The 23,189-nt window shown below is 40.1% G+C and overlaps 2 protein-coding genes across 2 annotated transcripts; both read left to right on the forward strand.

Moving 5' to 3' along the window:
• Positions 1 to 694: 694 nt before the first annotated feature.
• Positions 695 to 10,299, forward strand: LOC141752569 (organic cation/carnitine transporter 2-like). The gene is made up of 12 exons (XM_074610600.1): positions 695 to 1,444; positions 2,642 to 2,824; positions 4,013 to 4,116; positions 4,347 to 4,501; positions 4,676 to 4,847; positions 5,066 to 5,206; positions 5,276 to 5,288; positions 5,428 to 5,516; positions 7,796 to 8,010; positions 8,877 to 9,059; positions 9,168 to 9,303; positions 9,989 to 10,299. Exons 1-12 carry the CDS (start codon positions 1,238 to 1,240, stop codon positions 10,065 to 10,067), a joined length of 1,677 nt encoding a protein of 558 aa, XP_074466701.1. The 5' UTR covers positions 695 to 1,237; the 3' UTR covers positions 10,068 to 10,299.
• Positions 10,300 to 11,770: 1,471 nt separating this feature from the next.
• LOC141752570 (organic cation/carnitine transporter 2-like) lies at positions 11,771 to 20,149 on the forward strand. Its single transcript, XM_074610601.1, has 10 exons — positions 11,771 to 12,023; positions 13,220 to 13,402; positions 14,593 to 14,696; positions 14,927 to 15,081; positions 15,256 to 15,427; positions 15,646 to 15,778; positions 16,008 to 16,096; positions 18,370 to 18,584; positions 19,458 to 19,640; positions 19,749 to 20,149. The coding sequence occupies exons 1-10, from the start codon at positions 11,817 to 11,819 to the stop codon at positions 19,886 to 19,888; spliced, it is 1,581 nt and encodes a 526-aa protein (XP_074466702.1). The 5' UTR covers positions 11,771 to 11,816; the 3' UTR covers positions 19,889 to 20,149.
• The last annotated feature ends 3,040 nt before the right edge of the window (positions 20,150 to 23,189 follow it).

Genomic DNA, 23,189 nt, shown 5'->3' on the forward strand with positions numbered 1-23,189 from the left:
CACACACCATGGCAGGTAGTGCACTGCACCGTCTACCATCTTGCCCATGTTGCACAGACAATAGCCCAATATTACACAGATGCAACATATTGCACTGTCCCAATTTAACATATTAAACTGTCCCTATTTAACATATTGCACTGTCTAAACATATTGCACTGTCCTTATGATAGCTTTATGTTACGAGTTGTGGAGAAGTTTAATAGACATCGGCAACAATGAATGTTTGTAACGGTTCAATCTGCACCGTGGGACTCTATATCTCCTGCCGGAAGGTAAAAGTTGGTACTCCTGGTGTAAGATGTGAGTTGGGTCTGACACAATTTTCTATTGACTTTCTATGACTATCTAGCACTTTACTGATGTAGGTTATGTTGCTATTGCTATTGAATGTCATTACTACTGTTAACATTTCTGAATATTTTAATTATATTGATAGTTTTTGAAAGTTTAGATAGAAATACAGTAAGTGACTGTTCAATGAGATTTTGCATCAGAAAACTATTACCCGTTTTTGTTACCATTATAATGTAATTTATAACCTGATAAGGACAATACAAATATAATAGCAATTTGGCATTGAGAACTCTCAGACTCAAAAGCCCAGCTAGTGTTGTGTTATTTTCTGGCACGTGTCTGGACTGAGACATGTTTCTATTACAACTAGCATAAGGGTGACTTGTTTACTGTTCATACATGTTTGCTTCACTGGCATTCCTGAGTGCAAAGATGTGAACGCTCTAGGCTAACTGTCTCTTTTAACTTTCGCTGTGTTATTTTAAATGGCGAAGATGATTACAAAATATTCGCTAAAAGCTGTTGATAAAGGTGTTTCAGTTAAAAAACAGTCAGGCAGTCTCACGACTCAAATAACCATGTTACAAAATGTAATTTGGTTACATAAATAAGATATAAATACATCTTTTAATCTCATTTATACATGCATATGCATACATACACAGCTTTGTTATCCTTAATGGAAAAGACTCCCACAAAATACTCATTAAACAGCTGTCAATAAATGTTGCAGTAGTTAAGCAAAAGGTACACACTAACAACTGTCCTCTTTAATGTGTCCTTGAGCATGTATAATTATCTAGTACAGGGTGTGGCTATCTGGCCTGGCAGGTGATGTGAGGTGAGGGGAAGACAGAACAGTCTGTCTTTTTTCTGTTGCAGCATAAAAAGAAGTCTGCAGGACAAAGACTGTGGAGGGCACAGTTAGGATTCTGAGACTATGCAGGATTATGATGACACCACAGCTTTTCTGGGTCAGTGGGGACGTTTCCAGCAGGTTGTCTTCTTTCTGCTCTGTGCCAGCATTGTCCCCAATGGATTTGGCGCTTTCTCTGTCGTCTTCTTGACTGATATTCCCGGTCACCACTGCCTGGTTCCTGAGGTTAATCTGACCCAAGATTGGCGCAATGCTACCATCCCAAGAGAGGTAATTTAATTTTTTAACACAGCTTCTGGAAAAAAAAGGTAGAAAGTGGCAGTTTTTCATCGTTTTCTCATTATGAAAGTTACAATTTCTGCTCAAGAGTGAGAACTTTAAATATTTGTGAGTTCAGGCTTCAAGCATAAAATATGCTCAAGTTTTTTTGTGTGAAATTACTTTAGCTCTACCAGAAAGGTTGATATTATATTTTATTACACTTATGTTGAATACTTGATTCTGATTGGTCAGTCATTGGTTTTACCCCTCTGGCAGACAGTTTTTCTGTCAAATTATTAATTTCTTAAGTAAGTGGCCCCTGTATAATCTACAGCTAGTGGCTCATTGGTGTGAAATAAACCCCTTACATATTACAATATTTGAATGATCAAATTTGTTGCTTTGGATTTGATGTATTTTTTCTGCATCTGCTGTATAAAGAGTCGTTTATTGCGGTCTGGCTGCAGTCCAGGGTTTTATGTGAAAGTACAGGTACTTTAAGGACATAGTTGTTAACGCTTTATTGATGCATCACAATTTCAACACATTGCCATACACAGCACCATATGAGATAAATGTATGTTTAATGTGTGAATACCAGTTCATCTAGGCCTAAATTTAGGCTGAACGCTATTGTATACCAATTATACAAAACGGCCAGTAGAGAAGGGTTGTCTGTCCAATGTATTCATGCTTCTTTGACAAGTTTCTCAAAAGATCGGCAAGAGAAGTGTGTGTATCCAGTAGGCAACTCCGGGGTCTGAAAAGTGAAGCCAGTACCTTAGAATTTCTTTCTTTCTAATAGCCAGCAGGGGGCGACTCCTCCGGTTGCAAAAAGAAGTCTGATTGTATAGAGGTCTATGAGAAAATGAGCCTACCTCTCACTTGATTTATTACCTCAGTAAACATTGTAAACATGAGTTTATGGTCTCAAAGGCTAGTTTCAGCAGGCACCCTCATTAAAAAAATGTTTTAACTATATTCAAGATCAGATTGGTTTTAGAAAGGCACATATAATTCAGTTTATTAGGGTTATTAGCCTAGCAAGCTAACATGTTGGTTAATGTTAGCATGTTTATTTCAGTAGTATTGTTTCATCATCATATACTGACGGGAGAGCAACGCATACACAATACAGGGATAGGTTCATTGTTTAAGAAATGTTTCCAATAACACTAATAAAGTTTGTGTCATTGTTACTGTGAGGAGGTGGATGGGAAACAGGAGCTGAGCAGATGCAGCAGGTACAGGCTGGATGTGGTCAGAAATCTCTCTGCTCAGGGATTAATTCCTGGCAGAGACGTCAACCTCACTGACCTGGAGCAGGAGGGCTGTGTGGACGGGTGGATCTACAGCAAAGACATCTACCAGTCCACCATAGTCTCTGAGGTGAGGGTGTACATCTACTAATATGTGAGTGTTTAAGCTGCACTATAGTTTTAGCATCAGTAGTAGTAACTGAGTTATAATTAGTCATTAAACTTGACTGGAACACATCATGCTCTCTGTGAATAGAAAGATAATTGTCCAACTGTATGTATACAACTTTTGTATTTTGCTCAGGAAGGTTTGTACTTTAGCCAACTCTCTAAATGAAAACCAATCAGTCAGTGAAAATGTGTTCATCATATTTAACGGCAGCAACACCACAGGCCAAGCATTCAGCCCGATCTGAACAGGCATGTTTTGAATGGGCACTGCACTAATGTATTAAATAGGTGACGAGTTAGACAGTGATTTCTTTATAGTGTATTGGTGTGAAGAAGGGCCAGTGGTATTCTTATAAGAAATTTCTTTATCAAATACTTAATTCTTGAGGGAACTCATATGGAAACTGAATGAATTATCATACTAAAGGTGGAAATACTAATGAAGAGTTAATTTCCTGTTTAAACAAATTAACTGGATAATTGGAAGAAGATAACATTTTCCCAGTTTGCGCTGTTTAAAGGATATGTATGTTTTGTGTTGGAATTTCTGATACACAAGTTAACTCAATAGGAAGGAAGAGGCCCCGGAGCTGTTGATGTCTTACACAGAAGGTTTATTGAAGCTTGATCAAGGAACAATTGTCAGGTCTCCACCATTGAAGTGCTCTCTGCGTGAAGGCCTCACAACTCTGCCCTTCCTCCCTGGTGCTCAGTGTTTTACCCTTATCATGTTTTGACTTACTCGGTTCCTCTGGCATCTCTGACCCTGGTTGCCCCAGCGACTGGCTCTATGGTCCTTAATACAGACACAGCTGATCAGATAACGGTGGCTCCCCTAGACAGGACTCCAACCCAATAATGTCAGCAGAGGGACACTCTGAGAAACACTCTGACCCTACCAAGGAGAGAGGAATTGATGGAAAATTCCATCACATGTTTAAGCCGTTTTTTTGTTTTGTTTTGTTTTGTTTTTTGCAACGATGGAGAATGTTTCTACCAAAATGAAATCAATTCAAACAGCTGGTAAACAAAGTTGCACGTGGCTGCTCAATATAGCATCAAGCAGCAAAAAATCCATGTTTTATCTCAAAAGTTAAGACCAGTCCATGTATTTCATTGTTTAATTGTTCATGTATGGATATTCCAGTTTGACCTGGTGTGCAGTGATCAGTGGAAGCAGCCGTTCACTTCCACAGTTTTCTTTGTTGGAGTTCTTGTTGGATCCTTCTTGTCAGGGCAGATCTCAGACAGGTACTGAAAACACCATCTCACAATAAAATAATTTATTTTTGTTACATTGCGTGGTGTTTTGTTATGTAATGCTGCATTACATATTGTTATGATCTCTGACCCTAAGGTTATAGAGTAGATAAAAAAAAAACATTGCCCTTTTTGTTCAGTATGTTCTTTGTACTTTTGCCTTGTTTTAAATCTTATTTTTATTTGCTCTAATTTTTATTTTGTTTGACTTCTCACTCTAGGTTTGGAAGAAAGCCTGTTCTCTTTGCCACCATGGCAATTCAGACAATTTTGACGTTTGCTCAAATCTTTTCACCTACATGGACAGTGTTCTCCATCCTCATCTTCATCAATGGTTTGGGACAGATCTCCAACTACATATCTGGTTTTGTACTGGGTAAATATGAACATGTCATGCTTTAGTAACGACAAATAATACTTTTAGTGATTTTGATTAATATACATATGTTGTGTGTATTGTACCTGTCTTGTATCACTATTTATCACTAAGATCATCACTTATTACCTGCACCTTTGTCATGCATTTCTCTCTCTCACTCTTTTTGTGCAGGCACTGAGATCTTGACTGGGAATGTACGGGTCATCTTCTCGTCTATGGGTGTGACTCTGGGCTTTGCCATTGGCTACATGATGCTGCCTCTCTTTGCTTACTTTTTACGGGACTGGAAATCTCTCTTGTTGGGTATCTCTCTGCCTGGCCTGCTCTACATCCCTCTCTGGTGGTAGGTTGTACTCATAACAAGAAAATGTATTCATGGAAAGTTTTCCTTACCATGCACCATAATTGTCATGATTTTACTCTTGTGAGGAGACAAAATAATAATTTGGCTCTTTCACTAGAGGAATATTCTAACTTGCATTCACCCTCTTTGTTGCTTTATCTTTTAAGCCCCTCTGATCCAGCCTGAACCTTTTTTTACTCTGTTGAATATTGAGGCAGGCTCATCCCAGAGTCTCCTCGTTGGTTACTCTCTCAGGGAAGAGTGGAGGAGGCCGACACCATAGTGAGAAAGGCTGCTAAGATGAACAAAGTCGAGGCTCCACGGGTCATCTTTGAAGATTATAGTGTACTTGTAAGTCTGCCTTGACTGAAAACATGCAGGATCAGACACAGGAGACAATGTGTGTGCTTGAGGACACATATTTTTAGTACAATTCACCCTGTAGGAAATAATGTCCGTACCAAATTTCATGGCAATCCATCCAGAAGCTGTTGAGATATTTCATTCTGAACCAAAGTGGTGGACTGACTCGCTAAAACACAACTAACTACTGGTGTAACTGAGGTTTTGTATCTTGCAGGTTGAGACAAAGAAGGGACACAACAATGTCTTCGACATGCTGAGGACAAAAAACAATCGAAACACAACCATTATTTTGTGCCTGGTGTGGTGAGTATCCAGTACAATTCGATTTTAGGCATATAAATTACAGTTGGTCATGTATACTGTATAATCTAACACCACCACACACTACAGTCAGTCATTACACAATTCTCTCGGAAACTGGGAGTTTGACTCCTGGTAACGAAATCTCCTGCTTAGTTATGCATTCAATGAACACAGTTGGCAGTATTCATGGGTTGGAAGCCAGTGAGTGTTCATGTCCTTTCACTGAACTCGCAATTCCTACTAGTTGGTCCCAAATTTCCCAGTGAAGCTCCTTATTGGGTGAAAAGAAGCAACTGGAGAGTGTAAAGACAGTATCAAGGGGCGTAAATATATATAAACTGGAAAAACAAAGTTCGGAAACTTGTGTTTGGTTGATTATTTCTCTGTTGTATCAATGCTAATTGGCATTGTATTTTACATCGTTGGAAAGCCTGTTTATTTACCTTCACAATGATGTCCAACTTGTAAGGATCACGCATTTGTGGGATGAGCAGCACAGCTGATTATGTGGGTAGCGCACAAGAAAAATTTGCCAAAATGCTCTGCTCAATGGTAAACAGTGTATTCTCATAAGGCTACCATGAAGCCTGCAATGACTGCCCTTCACCGTCAGGCCCGTTTGCGCTGGTGTCGACAACACAGACAATGGAACCTTAACATGTGGGGGAATGTCATGTTCAGTGATGAGTCCAGGTTCTGTCTGCCAAAGTTGGATGGCAGGGTCAAAGTATGGAGACGACGCGGAGAACGCTATGCTGATTGTTGAACCGATGGAGTAACAGCTTTTGGTTGGGGCAGTGTCATGGTGTGGGGGGGCATCTCCCTCACTGGTAAAACAAGGCTTGTCATCATTGAAGAGCATCTCAATGCAGGGAGACATCGGGATGAGATTCTGCAGCCAGTGGCGATCCCATATCTCCACAATCTGGGACCTAACTTCATCCTCCAAGATGACAACGCTCGCCCCCACAGAGCCAGGGTTATCACAGACTACCTCCAAGATGTGGGAGTAGAGAGAATGGAACGGCCTGCCAAGAGTCCAGACCTCAACCCAATTCAACACTTGTAGGATCAGCTTGGGCGTGCTGTACATGTTAGACTGACCAACACAACCACGCTGGCTGACCTGCAACGAATCCTGGTTGAGGAATGGAACGCCATCCCACAGCAACGTGTGACCAGGTTGGTGACCAGCATTAGGAGGAGGTGCCAGGCTGTTGTGGCTGCGTATGGATCTTCCACCACTACTGAGGCTCCTGACGGTGTATTAAATTAATAAAGTGTAAAATTGCCAATATGTCTTGTTTGTTCCTTGTTACTGATAGAGAGTTCAATCATCCAATCCACCAAACAACTCAAAACAAGAGTCAATACCAACAGGAGAATACACTGTTTACCATTGACGGAGCATTTTGGCAAATTTTTCTTGGGCGCTACCCACATAATCAGCTGTGCTGCTCATCCCACAAATGCATGATCCTTACAAGTTGGACATCATTGTGAAGGTAAATAAAGAGGCTTTCCAACGATGTAAAATACAATGACCATTAGCATTGTAACAACAGAGAAATAATCCACCAAACACAAGTTTCCGAACTTTGTTTTTCCAGTATATATAGAGTCCAATGTGTATCATAGAGTCCAATAGAGGGCGGAGCCTGTGTGAGTTAGAACGAAGGTTATGATATTGCAACCCTAGTCCTACGCCGCTCGCTAAAGAGGGTGTAACGTAGCAGACAGCGATGTGTGCTGCCTTATATACTGTGGGGTCCGCACACATTCAGGTAGGCACGTCCTGATTGTCCGGTTATGCTTATGCAGATTTTCACTGGGCGAGTGTGTGCTCGTGATTGGAGGATAGTATTATCCATAGAGTCCAGTAGAGGGCTTCGCCTGTGCTTATAGAACTAGGGGTTACAATATTGTAACCTTCGTTTTGGTAATGAGTAGTGTTCTGGGTAATAATTTGCAGGGCTATTGTACTGGATTGATGATTGCCAGGTGTATCAAATAAAGTGGTTACTTAGAGTATTCTTCTAAATTTTTATGATTAAGAAATAGAATGAATTTTAAATTCTGCGTACCTGCATACCTACTGTGTCCTATATCTTGCATGCTAAGCTACTCCATCTTGATGGCAATGAAGAGTAAATAAAAGTCCTGAATCAGATAGTCTTGGTTTGCAGCTGGAGCTACTGTACGTTATGTTAAATGCCGTTTCAATGCAAATTTCCATTCAAACATCTCTGTTGTCTGTATCTCTCTCTATCTCTTCCCAGGTTCACTCTGAGTATTGGATACTATGGCCTGTCCCTGAACACATCCAGACTTCATGCTAACCCCTATATCAGCTGCTTCATCTCAGCAGCTATAGAGGTACCAGCATACATTTCCTGCTGGCTGGCACTGCGATACCTTCCACGACGACTGTCTGTCATCTGTATCTTGCTCTTTGCAGGACTGTCGCTGTACTTCATTCAACTGGTGCCTCAACGTAAGCAGTGTCATGACGTGATGTGGCATCACAGTACTGTCATATTTCCATGCAAATATCTTCAGGCCTTAAAAGAGTGCTCCGCAGTTTCAGCATTGCACTCCTATAACACTGCCAGACTCCCGATGGACAGTTTAAAAAAAAGAGACTATTTTGCGATGAGATCATACCAGCTGGGGCCAATGGGCCACATGCTATCGCGGCTGGTAAAGATTGATGCAGCAGTTCGGGTTCGTTATACCAGTAGCAGCTGATACTGTAGCATTGAGACACTAGCCTCAAGCAGAGATGTGGAGCAGGATAAAGAGGTCTGGTCTTCTTTCTAACCCCCAAATTTGTTCATTTTCAAATTTGTTGTTTTTAAGTCCCAGCTATTGCTGACTGGAGGGACATCACTTGAGGCTTTCAAGCAGCTCCCTCTGGAGCTACAAAAGGCTTTATAAATCTTTTTTCACATATGCAGTAGTACTTCCCAAGAACTGCAAACAGACTTTGATGTGTAAAATGGATGGAATTCCCCTTCAAGACAGCTTCTGATGTTAAAGAATTGTTACCAATATGAGGATGCTTAAAGAAAGCTTTGGAGTGTCTTAAATTAATCAGAGGAGAAAATGGCCACATGAAGTGAAGGCAGGGGCCACTTCTGTGGTAGTTCCCGCTACAGTAGGTGTCTCCAAGAACACATTTTGACACACACACACACAGACTCACAAGGTGAGAACAATACCAGCGTCGCTGTCGCAGCTGGCAAAAAACTCTAAACTCTCAGTTACATGCATTTAATCTGCTGCAGAGTGGATCATTCAGGGAACCATTTTCTTTTTAGTTCCATTCTGTTTTTAGACAAATCATTTATTACGTTTCAGGTTTACCAGATCTGTCTGTTGCTCTGGAGATGCTGGGTAAATTTAGTATTACCTCCGGTGCATCCCTGATGTATGCCTACACAGCAGAGATTTACCCAACAGCGCTCAGGAACACAGCGACGGGGACATGCTCCACATTTGCCAGAGTTGGCAGCTCCATTGCACCGTTTTTGTTAGAGCTGAGTGAGTAAATTGGTCTTAAATAATAATTACTAGCATTTGTTTAACCTGGATTTATTTTTAGCTCATTGACAATTTTCCTAATCCTAATTTCCCCTTCTCCTTGTACAGGTGAATACTTTAAGTACCTGCCTTATATACTACTGGGGACTCTGGCTGTTGTGTCCGCCTTTGCTGCTCTCTTCCTGCCAGAGAGTTTTGGACGACCTCTACCTCAAACTATTCAACAGATGCATAAGAGAGAAAGGTAGGTTCCATAAGAAGTACAATATGATTATAATATTATTAGTATTTAAAGCCCCTATGTGTAGATTGGTATTTGGCAACTCCTAGAGGTAGTAACAAAAAAGACAATTATCATTTAGCTTTTCACTCTTAAATTAATTTACAAACTCTAAACATATCATCCATCAAAATGTCTATAATTGCTCAGTTGTGTTCTTTATGTGTTTGCGAGTTTGTGTGTTAGTCCTCATATGGACTGTCCTGGCTCCTGCCCAGTTTGTTTGGATAATTGTTTCTATGCGTGAGAAATACTCACCGTAGCTGAACAACCATTCCAGTTATAGTACTTAAACAAACTATTGCTACTGAAAAACATTAAATAAAATAAAATAAAATAAAATATATTGCTTTTCATGTGTACCTGATGGTAATCCCCAAACAGACCTACTTGATACCGGTTGTTCAGGCAAGAAAATAGCAATGGAAAAATGTCGCTGATTATTCCTTTAATAAAACAACCCAAACTGATCCACCTCATCATCATCATCATCATGACTCAGATGATGTGATGTCGGTGGCATCAGTCTTTGTTGTGAACGATGATAATGAAGTTGGTAGAAAATATATTCAAACATTGCAGCTTTTTTTGTTTTCCTGCATGCTGTAAACCAAATGATGGTTTCTTTATTTGTCTTTTCTCACTACAGCATGAAGTGCCCATTCATCATAAGAAGAGAAAAAACCTGCCTTTCAAAACCTGCGGTGCTTTTCGAAAGTCGACTCTGATTGTCTAAAACATTACTACTTACATGAGTTATTGATAAATATTATTATTATAGATATTGATAACATTCAGCCACTAGATGTCGCATTTTCCTTCCCCCGTTCCAGTAGTGTACTGTTCAGCTATAAAATGAGAAAGTTTGTGACCCGGCAGCCAGCAGCCAACAGAGATCTGTTGAGGAAATACCAAGCACCGCCCACCAGCCGGAGCAAACTTTCTCATTTTACAGCTAAACAGCACACTTCTGAAAACATTTTATGCGAGAAATGGGCATTAATGTAACATAATATTGATTAATATTTGATCAGGGCTTCCTAGTTTGACTGTTTAATCGGAGTTTGCGAGTGATTGACGGCCGTCTCCGTTGAATGAACAGCCAATAGGAACGCTCTCTGTGAAATGACCTGTGATTAAAGCCTGAAAACAGCCATGAGGAGGTGCAGAAGTCTAGTTTTCTCTCAGAACATTTGAATTACAATATGCTGAAAGGTTATTATGTAATTCTTGCCCAATGGTGCCAAAAATATTCTGCCTACTGCAGGTTTAATGTACCCCTGACATCGATAACATTAATTAAAAATGTGACAAACTTTTGGTGCAAAATGAGAACATCATTAATCCTTGCAATGACATGACAAAAACAAGAACATAAAGACTGATTAATGACAGCTTTAGTTATTTTTCAGTTTGCAATTTTCCATTCCCATCCTGTCAAGTGAAAACCGTGTATTTCCAGATGATTTGATGTTGAATGTTTTTGATAAACTGAAGGATTCTTAAGCTAAATAAACTACGTAAAAAGCCTCTTGCCTGGAAAATGCGTCGTCACAAAGCTGTTTTTCTGAGCTCATGAAAAGTTGTGGTTACATATGTTGGACAACATACACATTGGCGGTGATACAGTGTTGCAAGCACTGTTCAACACTGACAGAGTTACTAAATAAGTAATGTCTAAGGCATCTATTGAGTGCAATATGTTGTACTATATATGCATTGCTACATACTTTATGTTGAGCCTCATATTATCCTGGGGACTCTGGCTGTTGTGTTTGTTTTTGCTGCTCTCTTCCTTCCAGAGAGTTTTGGAAGACTTCTACCTGAAACAATACAACAGATGCATAAAAGAGAAAGGTAAGATGCTTAAGAAATACACCTTTCTTATGAAGTTTCTCCTGTGCCAAGTTATAACAGAGGATTGTTATGTTTAACAACTATTTTTACACTGTGGTATAAGTACTTTCACTTCAGTAAAATATCTGAATACTTCCTCCACCACTGGCTGTTCACAACTAGTTTCTCCTGCCTCCAAGTGGCCAAAAAAATCAGTTTTTGCAGGTTCAAGGATTATTTTAAGACCTTTACTAAGTGGTTAGCTCTATTATCGTACAGTTAATTTGGCATTGAGAACTCTCAGACAGGATATGGCTCAAAAGCCCTGCTAGTGTTGTGTTATTTTCTGGCACGTGTCTGGACTGAGACATGTTTCTATTACAACTAGCATAAGGGTGACTTTTTTACTGTTTATACATGTTTGCTTCACTGGCATTCCTGAGTGCAAAGATGTGAACACTCTAGGCTAACTGTCTCTTTTAACTTTCGCTTTTGCATGCAGGTTTATCTAGTCGGCCTGCCGGGTGTGGCGTTAGCTGTCAGGTGAGGGGAAGGCAGAAAAGTCTTTTTCCTGTTGCAGTAGAAAAAGAAGAAGTCTGCACGATAAAGACTGTGGAGGGGACAGTTAGGACTCTGAGACTATGCAGGATTATGATGACACCACAGCTTTTCTGGGTCAGTGGGGACGTTTCCAGCAGATTGTCTTCTTTCTGCTCTGTGCCAGCATTGTCCCCAATGGATTTGGCGCTTTCTCTGTCGTCTTCTTGACTGATATTCCCGGTCACCACTGCCTGGTTCCTGAGGTTAATCTGACCCAAGACTGGCGCAATGCTACCATCCCAAGAGAGGTAATTTAAGTTTTTATCACAGCTTCTGGAAAAAAAAAGGTAGAAAGTAGCAGTTTTTCATCGTTTTCTCATTATGAAAGTTACAATTTCTGCTCAACAGTGAGAACTTTAAATATTTGTGAGTTCAGGCTTCAAGCATAAAATATGCTCACGTTTTTGTGTGATATTACTGTAGCTCTACCAGAAAGGTTGATATTATATTTTATTACACTTATGTTGAATACTTGATTCTGATTGGTCAGTCATTGGTTTTACCCCTCTGGCAGACGGTTTTTCTGTCAAATTCTTAATTTCTTAAGTAATTGGCCCCTGGATAATCTACAGCTAGTGGCTCATTGGTGTGAAATAAACCCCTTACATATTACAATATTTGAATGATCAAATTTGTAGCTTTGGATTTGATGTATTTGTTCTGCATCTGCTATATAAAGAGTCGTTTATAGCGGTCTGACTGTAGTCCAGGGTTTTATGTGAAAGTACAGGTACTTTAAGGACATAGTTGTTAACGCTTTATTGATGCATCACAATTTCAACACATTGCCATACACAGCACCATATGAGATAAATGTATGTTTAATGTGTGAATACCAGTTCATCTAGGCCTAAATTTAGGCTGAACGCTATTGTATACCAATTATACAAAACGGCCAGTAGAGAAGGGTTGTCTGTCCAATGTATTCATGCTTCTTTGACAAGTTTCTCAAAAGATCAGCAAGAGAAGTGTGTGTAACCAGTAGGCAACTCCGGGGTATGAAAAGTGAAGCCAGTACCTTAGAATTTCATTCTTTCTAATAGCCAGCAGGGGGCGACTCCTCCGGTTGCAAAAAGAAGTCTGATTGTATAGAGGTCTATGAGAAAATGAGCCTACCTCTCACTTGATTTATTACCTCATTAAACATTGTAAACGTGAGTTTATGGTCTCAAAGGCTAGTTTCCGCAGGCACCCTCATTAAAAAAAAGTTTTAACTATATTCAAGGTGAGATTGGTTTTAGAAAGGCACATATAATTCAGTTTATTAGGGTTATTAGCCTAGCAAGCTAACATGTTGGTTAATGTTAGCATGTTTATTTCAGTAGTATTGTTTCATCATCATATACTGACGGGAGAGCAACGCATACACAATACAGGGATAGGTTCATTGTTAAAGAAATGTTACCAATAACACTAATAAAGTTTGTGTCATTGTTACTGTGAGGAGGTGGATGGGAAACAGGAGCTGAGCAGATGCAGCAGGTACAGACTGGATGTGGTCAGAAATCTCTCTGCTCAGGGATTAATTCCTGGCAGAGACGTCAACCTCACCGACCTGGAGCAGGAGGGCTGTGTGGACGGGTGGATCTACAGCAAAGACATCTACCAGTCCACCATAGTCTCTGAGGTGAGAGTGTACATCTACTAATATGTGAGTGTTTAAGCTGCACTATAGTGGTAGCATCAGTAGTAGTAACTGAGTTATAATTAGTCATTAAACTTGACTGGAACACATCATGCTCTCTGTGAATAGAAAGATAATTGTCCAACTGTATGTATACAACTTTTGTATTTTGCTCAGGAAGGTTTGTACTTTAGCCAACTCTCTAAATGAAAACCAATCGGTCAGTGAAAATGTGTTCATCATATTTAACGGCAGCAACACCACAGGCCAAGCATTCAGCCCGATCTGAACAGGCATGTTTTGAATGGGCACTGCACTAATGTATTAAATAGGTGACGAGTTAGACAGTGATTTCTTTATAGTGTATTGGTGTGAAGAAGGGCCAGTGGTATTCTTATAAGAAATTTCTTTATCAAATACTTAATTCTTGAGGGAACTCATGTGGAAACTGAATGAATTATCATACTAAAGGTGGAAATACTAATGAAGAGTTAATTTCCTGTTTAAACAAATGAACTGGATAATTGGAAGAAGATAACATTTTCCCAGTTTGCGCTGTTTAAAGGATATGTATGTTTTGTGTTGGAATTTCTGATACACAAGTTAACTCAATAGGAAGGAAGAGGCCCCGGAGCTGTTGATGTCTTACACAGAAGGTTTATTGAAGCTTGATCAAGGAACAATTGTCAGGTCTCCACCATTGAGGTGCTCTCTGCGTGAAGGCCTCACAACTCTGCCCTTCCTCCCTGGTGCTCAGTGTTTTACCCTTATCATGTTTTGACTTACTCGGTTCCTCTGGCATCTCTGACCCTGGTTGCCCCAGCGACTGGCTCTATGGTCCTCAATACAGACACAGCTGATCAGATAACGGTGGCTCCCCTAGACAGGACTCCAACCCAATAATGTCAGCAGAGGGACACTCTGAGAAAACACTCTGACCCTACCAAGAAGAGAGGAATTGATGGAAAATTCCATCACATGTTTAAGCCGTTTTTTTGTTTTGTTTTGTTTTGTTTTTTGCAACGATGGAGAATGTTTCTACCAAAATGAAATCAATTCAAACAGCTGGTAAACAAAGTTGCCACATGGCTGCTCAATATAGCATCAAGCAGCAAAAAATCCATGTTTTATCTCAAAAGTTAAGACCAGTCCATGTATTTCATTGTTTAATTGTTCATGTATGGATATTCCAGTTTGACCTGGTGTGCAGTGATCAGTGGAAGCAGCCGTTCACTTCCACAGTTTTCTTTGTTGGAGTTCTTGTTGGATCCTTCTTGTCAGGGCAGATCTCAGACAGGTACTGAAAACACCATCTCACAATAAAATAATTTATTTTTGTTACATTGCGTGGTGTTTTGTTATGTAATGCTGCATTACATAGTGTTATGATCTCTGACCCTAAGGTTATAGAGTAGATAAAAAAAAAACATTGCCCTTTTTGTTCAGTATGTTCTTTGTACTTTTGCCTTGTTTTAAATCTTATTTTTATTTGCTCTAATTTTTATTTTGTTTGACTTCTCACTCTAGGTTTGGAAGAAAGCCTGTTCTCTTTGCCACCATGGCAATTCAGACAATTTTGACGTTTGCTCAAATCTTTTCACCTACATGGACAGTGTTCTCCATCCTCATCTTCATCAATGGTTTGGGACAGATCTCCAACTACATATCTGGTTTTGTACTGGGTAAATATGAACATGTCATGCTTTAGTAACGACAAATAATACTTTTAGTGATTTTGATTAATATACATATGTTGTGTGTATTGTACCTGTCTTGTATCACTATTTATCACTAAGATCATCACTTATTACCTGCACCTTTGTCATGCATTTCTCTCTCTCACTCTTTTTGTGCAGGCACTGAGATCTTGACTGGGAATGTACGGGTCATCTTCTCGTCTATGGGTGTGACTCTGGGCTTTGCCATTGGCTACATGATGCTGCCTCTCTTTGCTTACTTTTTACGGGACTGGAAATCTCTCTTGTTGGGTATCTCTCTGCCTGGCCTGCTCTACATCCCTCTCTGGTGGTAGGTTGTACTCATAACAAGAAAATGTATTCATGGAAAGTTTTCCTTACCATGCACCATAATTGTCATGATTTTACTCTTGTGAGGAGACAAAATAATAATTTGGCTCTTTCACTAGAGGAATATTCTAACTTGCATTCACCCTCTTTGTTGCTTTATCTTTTAAGCCCCTCTGATCCAGCCTGAACCTTTTTTTACTCTGTTGAATATTGAGGCAGGCTCATCCCAGAGTCTCCTCGTTGGTTACTCTCTCAGGGAAGAGTGGAGGAGGCCGACACCATAGTGAGAAAGGCTGCTAAGATGAACAAAGTCGAGGCTCCACGGGTCATCTTTGAAGATTATAGTGTACTTGTAAGTCTGCCTTGACTGAAAACATGCAGGATCAGACACAGGAGACAATGTGTGTGCTTGAGGACACATATTTTTAGTACAATTCACCCTTTAGGAAATAATGTCCGTACCAAATTTCATGGCAATCCATCCAGAAGCTGTTGAGATATTTCATTCTGAACCAAAGTGGTGGACTGACTCGCTAAAACACAACAAACTACTGGTGTAACTGAGGTTTTGTATCTTGCAGGTTGAGACAAAGAAGGGACACAACAATGTCTTCGACATGCTGAGGACAAAAAACAATCGAAACACAACCATTATTTTGTGCCTGGTGTGGTGAGTATCCAGTACAATTCGATTTTAGGCATATAAATTACAGTTGGTCATGTATACTGTATAATCTAACACCACCACACACTACAGTCAGTCATTACACAATTCTCTCGGAAACTGGGAGTTTGACTCCTGGTAACGAAATCTCCTGCTTAGTTATGCATTCAATGAACACAGTTGGCAGTATTCATGGGTTGGAAGCCAGTGAGTGTTCATGTCCTTTCACTGAACTCGCAATTCCTACTAGTTGGTCCCAAATTTCCCAGTGAAGCTCCTTATTGGGTGAAAAGAAGCAACTGGAGAGTGTAAAGACAGTATCAAGGGGCGTAAATATATATAAACTGGAAAAACAAAGTTCGGAAACTTGTGTTTGGTTGATTATTTCTCTGTTGTATCAATGCTAATTGGCATTGTATTTTACATCGTTGGAAAGCCTGTTTATTTACCTTCACAATGATGTCCAACTTGTAAGGATCACGCATTTGTGGGATGAGCAGCACAGCTGATTATGTGGGTAGCGCACAAGAAAAATTTGCCAAAATGCTCTGCTCAATGGTAAACAGTGTATTCTCATAAGGCTACCATGAAGCCTGCAATGACTGCCCTTCACCGTCAGGCCCGTTTGCGCTGGTGTCGACAACACAGACAATGGAACCTTAACATGTGGGGGAATGTCATGTTCAGTGATGAGTCCAGGTTCTGTCTGCCAAAGTTGGATGGCAGGGTCAAAGTATGGAGACGACGCGGAGAACGCTATGCTGATTGTTGAACCGATGGAGTAACAGCTTTTGGTTGGGGCAGTGTCATGGTGTGGGGGGGCATCTCCCTCACTGGTAAAACAAGGCTTGTCATCATTGAAGAGCATCTCAATGCAGGGAGACATCGGGATGAGATTCTGCAGCCAGTGGCGATCCCATATCTCCACAATCTGGGACCTAACTTCATCCTCCAAGATGACAACGCTCGCCCCCACAGAGCCAGGGTTATCACAGACTACCTCCAAGATGTGGGAGTAGAGAGAATGGAACGGCCTGCCAAGAGTCCAGACCTCAACCCAATTCAACACTTGTAGGATCAGCTTGGGCGTGCTGTACATGTTAGACTGACCAACACAACCACGCTGGCTGACCTGCAACGAATCCTGGTTGAGGAATGGAACGCCATCCCACAGCAACGTGTGACCAGGTTGGTGACCAGCATTAGGAGGAGGTGCCAGGCTGTTGTGGCTGCGTATGGATCTTCCACCACTACTGAGGCTCCTGACGGTGTATTAAATTAATAAAGTGTAAAATTGCCAATATGTCTTGTTTGTTCCTTGTTACTGATAGAGAGTTCAATCATCCAATCCACCAAACAACTCAAAACAAGAGTCAATACCAACAGGAGAATACACTGTTTACCATTGACGGAGCATTTTGGCAAATTTTTCTTGGGCGCTACCCACATAATCAGCTGTGCTGCTCATCCCACAAATGCATGATCCTTACAAGTTGGACATCATTGTGAAGGTAAATAAAGAGGCTTTCCAACGATGTAAAATACAATGACCATTAGCATTGTAACAACAGAGAAATAATCCACCAAACACAAGTTTCCGAACTTTGTTTTTCCAGTATATATAGAGTCCAATGTGTATCATAGAGTCCAATAGAGGGCGGAGCCTGTGTGAGTTAGAACGAAGGTTATGATATTGCAACCCTAGTCCTACGCCGCTCGCTAAAGAGGGTGTAACGTAGCAGACAGCGATGTGTGCTGCCTTATATACTGTGGGGTCCGCACACATTCAGGTAGGCACGTCCTGATTGTCCGGTTATGCTTATGCAGATTTTCACTGGGCGAGTGTGTGCTCGTGATTGGAGGATAGTATTATCCATAGAGTCCAGTAGAGGGCTTCGCCTGTGCTTATAGAACTAGGGGTTACAATATTGTAACCTTCGTTTTGGTAATGAGTAGTGTTCTGGGTAATAATTTGCAGGGCTATTGTACTGGATTGATGATTGCCAGGTGTATCAAATAAAGTGGTTACTTAGAGTATTCTTCTAAATTTGTATGATTAAGAAATAGAATGAATTTTAAATTCTGCGTACCTGCATACCTACTGTGTCCTATATCTTGCATGCTAAGCTACTCCATCTTGATGGCAATGAAGAGTAAATAAAAGTCCTGAGTCAGATAGTCTTGGTTTGCAGCTGGAGCTACTGTACGTTATGTTAAATGCCGTTTCAATGCAAATTTCCATTCAAACATCTCTGTTGTCTGTATCTCTGTCTTCCCAGGTTCACTCTGAGTATTGGATACTATGGCCTGTCCCTGAACACATCCAGACTTCATGCTAATCCCTATATCAGCTGCTTCATCTCAGCAGCTATAGAGGTACCAGCATACATTTCCTGCTGGCTGGCACTGCGATACCTTCCACGACGACTGTCTGTCATCTGTATCTTGCTCTTTGCAGGACTGTCGCTGTACTTCATTCAACTGGTGCCTCAACGTAAGCAGTGTCATGACGTGATGTGGCATCACAGTACTGTAATATTTCCATGCAAATATCTTCAGGCCTTAAAAGAGTGCTCCGCAGTTTCAGCATTGCACTCCTATAACACTGCCAGACTCCCGATGGACAGTTTAAAAAAAAGAGACTATTTTGCGATGAGATCATACCAGCTGGGGCCAATGGGCCACATGCTATCGCGGCTGGTAAAGATTGATGCAGCAGTTCGGGTTCGTTATGCCAGTAGCAGCTAATACTGTAGCATTGAGACACTAGCCTCAAGCAGAGATGTGGAGCAGGATAAAGAGGTCTGGTAAGCTCACTTCTTTCTAACCCCCAAATTTGTTCATTTTCAAATTTGTTGTTTTTAAGTCCCAGCTATTGCTGACTGGAGGGACATCACTTGAGGCTTTCAAGCAGCTCCCTCTGGAGCTACAAAAGGCTTTATAAATCTTTTTTCACATATGCAGTAGTACTTCCCAAGAACTGCAAACAGACTTTGATGTGTAAAATGGATGGAATTCCCCTTCAAGACAGCTTCTGATGTTAAAGAATTGTTACCAATATGAGGATGCTTAAAGAAAGCTTTGGAGTGTCTTAAATTAATCAGAGGAGAAAATGGCCACATGAAGTGAAGGCAGGGGCCACTTCTGTGGTAGTTCCCGCTACAGTAGGTGTCTCCAAGAACACATTTTGACACACACACACACAGACTCACAAGGTGAGAACAATACCAGCGTCGCTGTCGCAGCTGGCAAAAAACTCTAAACTCTCAGTTACATGCATTTAATCTGCTGCAGAGTGGATCATTCAGGGAACCATTTTCTTTTTAGTTCCATTCTGTTTTTAGACAAATCATTTATTACGTTTCAGGTTTACCAGATCTGTCTGTTGCTCTGGAGATGCTGGGTAAATTTAGTATTACCTCCGGTGCATCCCTGATGTATGCCTACACAGCAGAGATTTACCCAACAGCGCTCAGGAACACAGCGACGGGGACATGCTCCACATTTGCCAGAGTTGGCAGCTCCATTGCACCGTTTTTGTTAGAGCTGAGTGAGTAAATTGGTCTTAAATAATAATTACTAGCATTTGTTTAACCTGGATTTATTTTTAGCTCATTGACAATTTTCCTAATCCTAATTTCCCCTTCTCCTTGTACAGGTGAATACTTTAAGTACCTGCCTTATATTCTACTGGGGACTCTGGCTGTTGTGTCCGCCTTTGCTGCTCTCTTCCTGCCAGAGAGTTTTGGACGACCTCTACCTCAAACTATTCAACAGATGCATAAGAGAGAAAGGTAGGTTCCATAAGAAGTACAATATGATTATAATATTATTAGTATTTAAAGCCCCTATGTGTAGATTGGTATTTGGCAACTCCTAGAGGTAGTAACAAAAAAGACAATTATCATTTAGCTTTTCACTCTTAAATTAATTTACAAACTCTAAACATATCATCCATCAAAATGTCTATAATTGCTCAGTTGTGTTCTTTATGTGTTTGCGAGTTTGTGTGTTAGTCCTCATATGGACTGTCCTGGCTCCTGCCCAGTTTGTTTGGATAATTGTTTCTATGCGTGAGAAATACTCACCGTAGCTGAACAACCATTCCAGTTATAGTACTTAAACAAACTATTGCTACTGAAAAACATTAAATAAAATAAAATAAAATAAAATATATTGCTTTTCATGTGTACCTGATGGTAATCCCCAAACAGACCTACTTGATACCGGTTGTTCAGGCAAGAAAATAGCAATGGAAAAATGTCGCTGATTATTCCTTTAATAAAACAACCCAAACTGATCCACCTCATCATCATCATCATCATGACTCAGATGATGTGATGTCGGTGGCATCAGTCTTTGTTGTGAACGATGATAATGAAGTTGGTAGAAAATATATTCAAACATTGCAGCTTTTTTTGTTTTCCTGCATGCTGTAAACCAAATGATGGTTTCTTTATTTGTCTTTTCTCACTACAGCTTGAAGTGCCCATTCATCATAAGAAGAGAAAAAACCTGCCTTTCAAAACCTGCGGTGCTTTTCGAAAGTCGACTCTGATTGTCTAAAACATTACTACTTACATGAGTTATTGATAAATATTATTATTATAGATATTGATAACATTCAGCCACTAGATGTCGCATTTTCCTTCCCCCGTTCCAGTAGTGTACTGTTCAGCTGTAAAATGAGAAAGTGTGTGACCCGGCAGCCAGCAGCCAACAGAGATCTGTTGAGGAAATACCAAGCACCGCCCACCAGCCGGAGCAAACTTTCTCATTTTACAGCTAAACAGCACACTACAAGATGCTTCTGAAAACATTTTATGCGAGAAATGGGCATTAATGTAACATAATATTGATTAATATTTGATCAGGGCTTCCTAGTTTGACTGTTTAATCGGAGTTTACGAGTGATTGACGGCCGTCTCCGTTGAATGAACAGCCAATAGGAACGCTCTCTGTGAAATGACCTGTGATTAAAGCCTGAAAACAGAGCCATGAGGAGGTGCAGAAGTCTAGTTTTCTCTCAGAACACTTGAATTACAACATGCTGAAAGGTTATTATGTAATTCTTGCCCAATGATGCCAAAAATATTCTGCCTACTGCAGGTTTAATGTACCCCTGACATCGATAACATTAATACAAATGTGACAAACTTTTGGTGCAAAATGAGAACATCATTAATCCTTGCAATGACGTGATAAAACAAGAACATAAAGACTGTGAATTAAATGACAGCTTTAGTTATTTTTCAGTTTGCAATTTTCCATTCCCATCCTGTCAAGTGAAAACCGTGTATTTCCAGATGATTTGATGTTGAATGTTTTTGATAAACTGAAGGATTCTTAAGCTAAATAAACTACGTAAAAAGCCTCTTGCCTGGAAAATGCATCGTCACAAAGCTGTTTTTCTGAGCTCATGAAAAGTTGTGGTTACATATGTTGGACAACATACACACTGACGGTGATACAGTGTTGGAAGCACTGTTCAACACTGACAGAGTTACAAAATAAGTAACATGTCTAAGGCATCTATTGAGTGGTATTTAAGTGGTAAGCTCTATAATCGTACAGTATGAAGGTCCTGAGCTCGAATCACAGACCCGGTCCTTTCTTTGTGTAATATTCCTGTTTCCTCTAAATCATGTATAAAACAAGTTCTAAGTGGATGTGCTAATGTGACACCAGCCACCAGCCACCGCAGTGAATACAGCTGTTTGTGATGATGATAATGAAGTCAATAGCAGCAAAGGAATACTTATATTTGTTCTCTTATATTTGCCCTATCTGCAGAACACTACAACCAGTAATGTTTTGTTTGTTTGTTTTTTCTCCTTATAACAGGATAAAGTTTCCATGCATCACTGGAAAAGAAACCCCAATACCAATACTCCGGGACACTATGAAGAGATAAGATAAGATAAGATAAGATAAGATATACTTTTATTGTCCCCGTGGGGAAATTTTTCCTGGACTCAGTCCGATTCCACACAAGACAGGGAAACAGTTCCACAGAAACAGATGTTTCAACACAAACACAGTCCACGTACATAATGGCACATACTATCACACACACCATGGCAGGTAGTGCACTGCACCGTCTACCATCTTGCCCATGTTGCACAGACAATAGCCCAATATTACACAGATGCAACATATTGCACTGTCCCAATTTAACATATTAAACTGTCCCTATTTAACATATTGCACTGTCTAAACATATTGCACTGTCCTTATGATAGCTTTATGTTACGAGTTGTGGAGAAGTTTAATAGACATCGGCAACAATGAATGTTTGTAACGGTTCAATCTGCACCGTGGGACTCTATATCTCCTGCCGGAAGGTAAAAGTTGGTACTCCTGGTGTAAGATGTGAGTTGGGTCTGACACAATTTTCTATTGACTTTCTATGACTATCTAGCACTTTACTGATGTAGGTTATGTTGCTATTGCTATTGAATGTCATTACTACTGTTAACATTTCTGAATATTTTAATTATATTGATAGTTTTTGAAAGTTTAGATAGAAATACAGTAAGTGACTGTTCAATGAGATTTTGCATCAGAAAACTATTACCCGTTTTTGTTACCATTATAATGTAATTTATAACCTGATAAGGACAATACAAATATAATAGCAATTTGGCATTGAGAACTCTCAGACTCAAAAGCCCAGCTAGTGTTGTGTTATTTTCTGGCACGTGTCTGAACTGAGACATGTTTCTATTACAACTAGCATAAGGGTGACTTGTTTACTGTTCATACATGTTTGCTTCACTGGCATTCCTGAGTGCAAAGATGTGAACGCTCTAGGCTAACTGTCTCTTTTAACTTTCGCTGTGTTATTTTAAATGGCGAAGATGATTACAAAATATTCGCTAAAAGCTGTTGATAAAGGTGTTTCAGTTAAAAAACAGTCAGGCAGTCTCACGACTCAAATAACCATGTTACAAAATGTAATTTGGTTACATAAATAAGATATAAATACATCTTTTAATCTCATTTATACATGCATATGCATACATACACAGCTTTGTTATCCTTAATGGAAAAGACTCCCACAAAATACTCATTAAACAGCTGTCAATAAATGTTGCAG

This window comes from Sebastes fasciatus, chromosome 16, assembly GCF_043250625.1.
Source record: "Sebastes fasciatus isolate fSebFas1 chromosome 16, fSebFas1.pri, whole genome shotgun sequence".
NCBI lineage: Eukaryota > Metazoa > Chordata > Actinopteri > Perciformes > Sebastidae > Sebastes > Sebastes fasciatus.